Here is a 10,206-nt window from a genome sequence, read left to right as displayed (position 1 = left end):
TTCTCATGTTTCTGTTTTCCAGTCAATTATGGCAGCAAAGAGACGTAAACTACCTCTGTACAAATAGTGTCTGGATATTTACTCTTTTTCCTGATATAAAAATAAGTTCTAAGTGCTTCTCACACTTTAATACTGTCTCAGCTTCGGCAGGTCCGCAGCTCGGACGCCACAACAAACGTCCAACAAATCTAATCAGGTCTGACTGAACTAAGGCCAATCACAATTTATAAGTTCACTTTCAACATTACAAAAGTTTAAAAACATGAAAAAACCATACTGTTGGTCAAATCTGCAACCGAGCCACCGCGTAAAAGTCTAAGTCACCAAGTCTTTGTTTTTCATGATGAGTAAAATCAGGATCTTTTACAAACGTGAAGTTAAAACTCCACTTCATCTGTGCAGATGCTGTTGAAGAAAAGAATTGATCAAATACTGGCACTGAACAGACGCTAACAAAACAAAGGTTTGGTCTCCAAGACGACTCGTAAAACAATAAAAACATGCAAAGCAAAACTGAAAATACTGAAACAGAAAAATAAACAACAAAAGTGAAGCTTCAACGCGACATTATCAGTTTACATCCAGATGTTTTCACAACCTGCAGACCCCGCCCCCTCCCTCTCTGCTGTGCTTCAGCCGTTGGAGGCTTCTTGGCTCTGATTGGGTGGGATTAAAAGGACGGGAAAAAAGTCGAAATGTCAAGAAAAAGTTGAAATTTTGAGAAAAGTGGAAATTTCGAGAAAAAAGTGGAAATTTTGTGAAAAAAGTCGAAATTTTGAGAAAAAAGTCGAAATTTTGAGAAAAAAGTCAAAATGTCGAGAAAAAGTCAAAATTCCGAGACAAGTGGAAATTTCGAGAAAAAAGTCGAAATTTTGAGAAAAAAGTCAAAAAGTCGAGGAGAAGTTAGCTTGCTCGTTTAAATGGAAACTGAGCCGGTGGACTTCAGATGCTAAACGCTGATTAAATGTCATCGAAGCTAAACTTTAGTTGCTTTTATTTTTTTATTTTTAAAACTTATCTAAAAGGTTGAGAGGGTAAACGAGAAATCTTTTCCCACCAGAGTTTGACATCGGTTTGATATAAAGAATAATAAATCTTAAAACGTCATAAACGACACATAGCTTCACGTCTTTCGTTTCCTTAGTTAAAACTTTCATTGACATATTTGCAAAATTAAATTCTGCCCTTAACAGAAGCAGAAGTCCCAGTTATCTTAGAGATAACGAGGCGGAACCTCGTTACACCATCAGATCATCAGGCGATTGGATGGGTCGGCAGCCAATCACAGGCTGTTTGCTAACGACTCAATGACAGACTAGGATTTGGTTAACGAAGGCACGGCTGTGACTTAACGAAGGATGCAGGTGAGACGAATGAGGTTTGGCTTTGTGTTTCCCAGGTTTCTCCAATCTCCTCCGGTGTTAAGGTGCATTCACACTAATCTGCTTCAGCTTTCATTAGGGAGACACACCCCTTTTTGGGTGATACCGTTAATCTATTGGCTGTGAGCTGCGCCGCCTTCTTCACATCAAAACGTTAAAAATCCACCTGCTGTAAACGTCACCCCTTCATCATGGGTAACTGCCCCTCCTGGCGTTGACCACCAGGGGGCGTTTGAGGCTTCTGGCCACCAGATGGCGGCGTCCGTCCTCTCCGACGAGGCCGACTGGTGATCGTCGATCGGGAAGGACGTAATGTCATTGATTAAGACAGCAGAACACCGTCGTCTGTTTGAACACCTTCAAATTATTCATTTAGCGCAGAGGTCGGCAATGTTGAAACAGCCATATCGGACCAAAAACACAAAAAACAAATATGTCTGGGGCTGCAAAAAATGAAAAATCTTTTTTTTTTCATTATGCACTTTGAGAAAAAGGTCGAAATGTCGAGAAAAAAGTCAAAATTTCGAGAAAAAAGTCGAAATGTCAAGATTAATGTTGAAGTATAATCTTGAGAAAATAGTCGAAATGTCGAGAAAAAAGTCAAAATGTTGAGAAAAAAGTCGAAATGTCGACAAAAAAGTCAAAATTTCGAGAAAAAAGTCGAAATGTCGACAAAAAAGTTGAAATGTCAATGAAAAAAGGAAGAAAAAAAGGAAAAAAATAAGAAAAAAAAGAGAAAAAAACTAAAAAAAGAAAAAAAAAAAGGTCAAACATTTATTTAAAAGCTCCAGTAGCCACTAGGCTCTAGAGCCGCGGGTTGCCGACCCCTGATTTAGCGCCAGTCACAGTTGATGGGATGTTTTTACCTAAAAAGGGGGCGGGGACATTGCACAAAGGTCGATTATCTGGACGCGTTGCTCTTATCCGCTGGAGCACGATGGAAACAAAGACCAGGAGTTGTAAACTGAGATCAGAGATGAACTGGTTGGATTTCAGTTTGCAGCCTTGATGATTTTAACTGAACAGCGCGTCAGAGGGGAAGCATCAGGAATCCCCTCTAGAAGACGCCGTATCCGTCAGTGTGGCGCGCCGCCACGGCGAAGGCCGGGTAGCCCTCGTAGGTGGTGTAGGCGGTCAGGTCCTGGCCCAGGGAGACGGCCTGCTTCAGCTGGGAGGCCACCGAGGACGCCGGGCTCGCCAGGGCGTATCCTGCGGAGGAGAAGCGACACGGCGGACGTTCACTGGGAGTCCTGCGACCGCTGACACCTGAGTGGCTCTGAGCGGCGGCCAGCCGGCTTTGGGTACGGACCTTCACATACCTGGGAAGGCTACTGAGGCCACGGCGGCTGCAGTAGCGCAGCTGGCGTCGCCGGCGCCCTCCGTCTGCAGGCCGAGCGTCTGCAGCGTGTGCTCGGCGGCGTGGACCTTGGCTTCCTCCACGGCCGCGCAAAGCTTAGTGGGGGTGAAGGGATGTCTGCGGGGAGACGAGCAGCAGAGGTGTCAAGTAACAAAGTACAAATACTTTGTTACCTTACTTAAGTAGAAATTTTGGTTATCTATACTTCACTGGAGTAATTATTCTTCAGACGACTTTTTACTTTTACTCCTTACATTTTCACGCAATTATCTGTACTTTTTACTCCTGACATTTTAAAAACAGCCTCGTTACTCTATTTCATTTCGGCCTTTAATAAAAACTATCCAGTTAAATTGCTCCATCCGGATAGAGTGAATTTGGTTGTGGTTGTTTCAGATGTTCTTGTCCAGTTTTGTTCTTACATCCGTTCCCTCAGATTCCTGCAACTAAACTTGGATGTACATTCCAATAAAGGTTAGGATAAATGATAACATGAACATGAAGTTTGACTTTTTGCACCATTACAATACCTATAGGCAACTAGTCATCATATCTGCTGCTCTCTGAAACACATGTTAATGCTCAATAGTACACATATATGCTTCTTTAATATATTTGCATTATACTAAGATACATTCATTTCAATGGCTTTTGTCCTTAATGGCTTTTTTCCCCCTTACATTACTTTTACTTTTATACTTTAAGTAGTTTTGAAACCAGTACTTTTATACTTTTACTTGAGTAAAAAACTTTAGTTGATACTTCATCTTCTACAGGAGTATTTTCAAACTCTAGTATCTATACTTCTACCTGAGTAATGAATGTGAATACTTTTGACAACTCTACTATCCAGCGGCGGTCGTGTCTGGTCCCTGGGGCGGGTCGGCCACTTACACGTTGGGGTACTGGGTTGCCAGAGCTGGGATGGTGACCTTGTAGAGGAAGAGCTGCCTCTGGTCTGGACTGATGGCCGAGTGCAGCTGGTAGACCGGCTGACCCCAGTTGTTCTTCTGGCACAGCTCCTCCAGGATCTGACGAGCACAAGACACGTTTCTACTAAAGTCAGCGTCGTTAACTGTTGAGAGTGTGGGGGGGGTGCAGACAAGAGTTCCCTTCTTCTCTGTAGCCTCCAATCAGAAAGTTGTTACGATTCTCACCCTTCTCACTTGTTTGCGGGATGGATGTCCCTCACATACACTCGTCATTTACTCCCGAACAACGAAAGAAACCCAAGTCTGACCTCATCATACCCCACAAGTGATGCTACAACCTGAATCCAACCTTAAAAGAGCTTGAGGCTGTTTTTTTTATTTGCAAAATGTGCTGCAATTCGGTCCCGAATTTCCCGCGCTGGGCTGTGGATGTGACGTCACATGACGCTGCATGCACGTTCTCCCCGTTCTCCTGTGCCGGCTTCACTGTTGGCTGCAGTACCCCCAACGGCCGTCGTGGTGAAGGGTGGCGCTAGAGAGTCTCATTTCTTAAAAGCAGCCGCAAGCTCCTTTAAAGGATGTTGAGGCAGGATTTATGAAAAAAATTCGTAAACATTTTAAGTTTTCTAGTAATAATGTCAGATGAAGCGTTCCAAACCAAAACGAATGATTCCTCTAGTGTATCTCTCCGTTGCCTTGAACAGGCTGTGTGCTGCAAAATGTGCTGCAATTGTGACCGGAATTTCCCGCGCTGTCCTGCGGATGTGACGTCACATGACGCTGCATGCACGTTCTCCCCGTTCTCTCGTGCCGGCTTCACTGTTGGCTGCAGTACCCCCGACGGCCGTCGTGGTGAAGGGTGGCGCTAGAGAGTCTCATTTCTTAAAAGGAGCCTCATGCTCCTTTAACTGATAGTTTTCTGTGTCTCGTGAATACAGATGGGAATTGATATGATTTTTACGATTCCAATTCCATTTTTGATTCTGCTTACCAATTCGGTTCTTTAACATTTCCCTTATCGCTTCCCATTTGGAAAAAAAGGACAACAATGAGGCAAATAGCGCTAATATGAAAGGGAGTGTTCACTAGTTAATTAGTTACCTGCAGTATTATTAGCCAAGGACATGCTAACATTGCTAATGTTGTTAGTATTTCCTCCCTTTGACGAAATATTCACTTAGTAAGTATTGCAAGTATTGCAAGTTAGCCTGTTGTCGTTTTTTTTACTGAAATATAACCATACTTTGGTACGTCTGTATCGCTTGGACGCCATGTCTACTATCGACTGCTGGCTTACGTTACGCAACATGTGTGATGACGTCATTCACGCTCACTGGAATCGAAAAGGGAATTCATTCTTATGCCACAAGGCATAAAGATGATTTTAATTTACCATTTTGTAGAAGATGTAAACATCAATCTTTCCCCACTTGTGGAATTCACTCAATAAATCTCTTAAATCATCACCATCCTTGCCAATATTCAAAAAACATTTAAAGAACGTTCTTATTGTTTCATCTTTGTGGTGTTCATTATTTGATCTGAGTTACATTTTCTTTTGTGTTTTGTTTTATTACTCCCCCTTGTGTAGCTTTTGTTTAGTTTTTTATTCATATATGGAAAGGATTCCTTATAAGCCAAAAGGCTTCTTCCTTTCCTTGCATATTATTTCATTGTTTTTTCATTTTTTGTTCAATTTGTCTTAGGCCACGTTTACACATAGCCGGGTATTTACAAAAACTGATATTTCCCCCTCTACGTTTTGAAAAATACCCTCGTTTACACGAATAAATAGCTGTTAAGGTGCTATGAGCATCCAAACCTGCAGGGGGCAGTGTAACGAGAAGATAAAGTCATGCTAGCCAATCAGAATCCTGGAAAAAAACGTCAACAAATGACACGTGTGAAGCCTGAATAATATGGTTCTGCGTTAAATCGGCGGCGTAGCCTACGTACGGTGCGTGTCGCTGCGTACCCTATGCCGTAGGCTCTGGGTTGGTGTAACGCGGAACCATAAATCAGCCTTGACTGCCAGTTACTTCCAAGACGGAACGAGAGTCTTTCGTTTGGAGTGACAGAGAAGTGGAGTTACTTTTAAGTGTGACTTTAGAATATAAAACAGGTAAAATACAAGAAAATATTGACGGTGGCCAAACAAATTGTAAACACAGGTCGCATAAATGATGCTGGTGACGTTTCTGTTGCATAATGTGACGTTCTGAAGCCTAAATCTCCGTTTCCCTCTGTTTACAAGCAAACATGAAGATGGAGTTTTTGAAAATCTCCACTTTGGCTGGAGTTTTCAGAAATGATCATTTTTGGCGACTTTGAGCTTCGTTTTCGTGTAAACGAACGGCCAAAACGCATGAAAACGCCACCGTTTTTGCTCCGTGTAAACGAGGCCTTAGATTGCTAAATAAATAAACTAAATCCCAGCCCCAATGATGAGACTGTAGAGACGGTTAAGCCTCCCCTCTCCCAGGTGTGTTACCTGCGTGGCGGGCTTGATGGCGGTCTTCAGGCTCATGGCGGTGGGGTTCATGGGGGTCAGCTCCATCCCTGGCAGCAGGTCGTACAGCTTCTCCTCCGCGTGCTTGTCCACCTTCAGGCCGTAGGAGCCGCCGCCGCCTCCGCGTCCCACGGCTCCGGCCCCGGCAGCGTAGGCCAGGTAGCCCCGCCCACCCAGCCCCCGCACCCCCGCCGCCCCTACAGGTACAGTCATGTAAATTTCTACAGGAGACCGAAAAGGCAGTGAAATCAATCAGAATCAAATCACCGGAAATCATCCGAGGAGGAAGAATCAGACAATCATACAATTATCCAAGCAGAGGCAACAGCGGTAACCATGGTAACGGCATGTTGGCTTTTTCTAGCAGGATTTTTTATTTTTTTTTTAAGCTGGATCAGGGGTGTCAAACTCATTTTGCTTGGCGGGCCGGATTTGACCAATTTTTTTCTCGCGGGCTGCACGCTCAAAATAACAAAAACGGTGCAGAAAATTATTTCTCTAATTCTTTTTTTTTTACTATTGTTATTTAATCCAATATCAGTTTAGTTAATTTTAAGGGAAATATGCACTTTGTTTACACTCTAATTATGTAAAATATATTTCTTCAGGATCTTTTCTTGAAATGTCTTGTTTTTTTTCAAATTATGTAAGATACTTTTAATATCATTTTACAAAGATAAACAGAAACAAGTATGTTTTTTTTATATTTCGCTTTTTTATAGGAAATTTCATTAAAGCAAAATCTTTCTTATTACATCCGAGAGGGTTTCTTTGTGATTTAGAGATTTTTCCAGTACAATTAAGTGTATTTATTTTTAAAAATTGGCGCGGATATTTACGCCAGTGTGCCGAAAAAGTCAGCACTTCTCTTTTAACTGTTTTACTTTGTCACTATCCTCGTATTCAAAACTGAAATTCTCCGAATAAATATCTTCTATCATCTTTTTTAGCAGTGATATTTTTCCTGCGAAAATATATAATAGTAGTCAGTTAATAAAAATAAACGACCGTCTACAAAGAAATAAAATCGGCAAATGCATTCTAGAAAACTAAAAAAATGTAGAAAACTGCTCTATTTGTGGAATAACGATGGATTTGTAGAAGAAATATATTATCGGATATGCTGCGATTCATGGCAATTATTTATGCCTTCCTTTTTAGTAAATTAACATTTTGTTTTTTTGCGTTGAAAACCTCTCTCGGGCCGCACATTTGACACCCCTGATCTGGATGATTCAATATCTGTTTCAGCAAGATTTACAGTAAAACATCACTCGTGATTCAACGGATCGAAGAAATATTCAGATTTTGAACCAATTCTTCATATTTTGGGTGATTGACAGACGCACCGGTGAACTGGTGGTTCCAGAGCCCCTCCCCCTTTCCTGACGGAGTCTGATTCCAGACCCCGCCCTTTTAAAGGGCCAGTTGCACCGTCGGTGGCCATGTGGCTGAGCTAGCTAGCTGCTACTAAACCCGAACAAACCCAGGTGGGTCGGTTCTGATATACAACGCATTAGGTCAGATTATAGAAAACCACGACTTTATCCTAAATTAGAGGTGTGAGTCCATAGACATTTATACGTAGACGCCGCATCGAGTGGTTTTGCCCGCTGCTGCGATACGTCAACGACGGCAAGACTGCGCTGTAAACTAATACAAGTAAATGGACTTATTTTCATAAAGTGACTTTCTACAAATAAATTTACGTTTTACGTCTCGTTTATTCATTCACACACGCACTAATATACTTAAGAAACAGTTAGGCATCAAAAATATTATATATAAAATTTTCTCAGATGGCAAAAATAAGAACTTTATTGATCTCACATAGGAATAATTCATGTTATATCAGCTATAGAGAACAAGGTAGTGCCGAAAAACAATATATATCCCCCCTCACAAAAATAACAAAAATAGAGAAACATATTTTCTCATCAACAAAACAAATTTAAAATTTTTCAAATAACAAAATTACATATTTGAACCATTTTTCAGACAATAAAATAACTGAAAAAATCTGAAAAATGGTTCAAATATGTTATTTTGTTACTTGAAAAATTTAAAATATGTTTATGTAAAATATGCTTTGTTGATGAGAAAATATGTTTCTCTATTTTTCTTATTTTTGTGAGGGGGCATATATATTGCTTTTCGGCACTACCTTGTTCTCTATAGCTGATAGAACATGAATTACTCCTATGTGGGATCAATAAAGTTGTTATTTTTGCCATCTGAGAACATTAAATATATTATATTTGGTGCCTAACTGTTTCCCAAGTATATTATAGAAACTGAATGAATAAATGAGACGTAAAACGTAAATTTCTTTGTAGAAAGGCGCTTTATGAAAATAAGTCAATTTACTTGTATTATGTTACTGCCGGTCTTGCCACATCCAATATGGCGGCGTCGTTGACGTATCGCAGCAGCGCTCGATGGGGCGTCTATGTATAAATGTCTATGTGTGAGTCTGGCTATGGCTAACGGTTAGCTGTCATTACTTTAGCTACCTAGGACTAACTACAGGACACCAGAACCGGAGGACTATCTCCAGATCCTCAGATCGGGCCGGAAGCGGCTTGATCCCCCTCCAGAGACCTGACCCGACGTCATCCTCAGCTAAGCTACATCTGACCTGTGATTGGACGGCCTGAGCTCAGGGGAGGGGCTTCACAAACACTCAGTTCTCCACCAGCAATCTCTTTGATCAGGCTGTCAGATAAAAGCCTCTGCAGATTTTAAACCCGGGCCGGTTCCGGTCCAGGAGTTTACATGCACCATTAGCACCAGTTCTAGCTGTCATCGGTGAAGAAGGCTCACGTTCGTGTCTCATGTGATGCGCTACGAATGCGTCCTCACCTCTAACGGACGGCGTGCGGATCAAACCACGACCTCCAACGTGGGCTTTGGCTGGAGGGAAGCGGAACTGACCTGGTATGGCAGTGTAGGCGTGGGGGGCGTAAAAGACGGGTGCACCGAGGTACGCCGCCGACGGGTCGTACATCTGGAGGAGGAGAGAAGTTAGATTTGTATAATTCACACTTCGTTTGATTTCTACAGGCCAAACTTTGAACCAGCGGGTGCTGGTACAAGGCCATCGGTGCGTCCGAAATGCCACACTAAACAGTATATACTAAAAAAGTATACTTAAGTTCGGCACACTTTTGAGTAAACATCAGTACTATGCATTAATTCGGACGTACTATTAAGAGCACACGTCACTTCCTGCCGTTGGGAGGGGGAGTTGTTACCATGGTAACAACTCCTGTCACAGCAGCAGTAGTAGCTCTGCTCCGCTCTTTCCCGTTTATCCTGGCCCAAACAAGATGACATTATATAATATGATTATATACGAATATTATAATATTAATATTATATAAAATCTTATTATACTTAATATTATACTTATGACATATACGTATCTGCGTAGCACTTAGCAACCAAACACCGCTGCATTGCATTGTGGGAAGTTTCTGCTTAGCTAGTGTCCATCAATCCACACTAATACATTTCTCCAGAATGAGTATGGATAGTACATACTATTGTGTACGTACTAATGTTTCGGACGCACTAAAAAATCTCACATACTGTTTTTGCTACTCATGGGTGGAAGTGTGGGATTTCAGACGCAGCTCATATCCCAGGAACGACGATGGATCTGGATGATTGACACCTCTATGGAATCACCACAGCCAATAGAATCCATGTTCAGGGATTAACCAATCAGAATGCAGGAAAGATGGCAGCTCCGTTCTAGTTCTGGTTAGCTTCAGTAAACTTCCACCGCTAACAAAAGCAGGTCTGAGAGGTAGAACACTCATTTAGCTGGTTAGCATGGTGATGAGATTGTGTTTCATTGAAGTAGAAATGTCTTTGGTAGCATGAAAGCTGAACTTTTACAACTTTTCCATCCATCCATCCATCCATCCATCCATCCATCCATCTATCCATCCGTCCATCTATCCATCCGTCCATCCATCCATCCATTCATCCAACCATCCATCCATCCATTCATCATCCATC

General features: G+C 41.9%; 1 protein-coding gene across 3 annotated transcripts in view; it reads right to left on the bottom strand.

The window, feature by feature from the left end:
- Nucleotides 1–2,188: 2,188 nt before the first annotated feature.
- The window catches only part of a1cf (apobec1 complementation factor), a 42,705-nt gene continuing 34,687 nt past the window's right edge, over nt 2,189–10,206 (bottom strand). Inside the window, exons 9-13 of one of the 3 annotated variants that reach the window (XM_061708573.1) lie at nt 9,043–9,187; nt 6,163–6,401; nt 3,634–3,770; nt 2,702–2,856; nt 2,189–2,591 (exon numbers count right to left, since the gene is read on the bottom strand). In XM_061708573.1, the coding sequence (XP_061564557.1) occupies nt 2,440–2,591; nt 2,702–2,856; nt 3,634–3,770; nt 6,163–6,401; nt 9,043–9,187 (828 nt within the window). In that variant the 3' untranslated portion in view covers nt 2,189–2,439. Of the gene's footprint in view, nt 2,592–2,691; nt 2,857–3,633; nt 3,771–6,162; nt 6,402–9,042; nt 9,188–10,206 lie in introns of all 3 variants that reach the window. The other 2 variants (XM_061708574.1, XM_061708575.1) reach the window with 2 other exon arrangements.

The sequence above is a fragment of the Cololabis saira genome, chromosome 19 (genome assembly GCF_033807715.1).
Source record: "Cololabis saira isolate AMF1-May2022 chromosome 19, fColSai1.1, whole genome shotgun sequence".
In the NCBI taxonomy this organism is placed as follows: Eukaryota; Metazoa; Chordata; class Actinopteri; order Beloniformes; family Belonidae; genus Cololabis; species Cololabis saira.
This window is presented reverse-complemented; position numbering and strand designations above follow the sequence as displayed.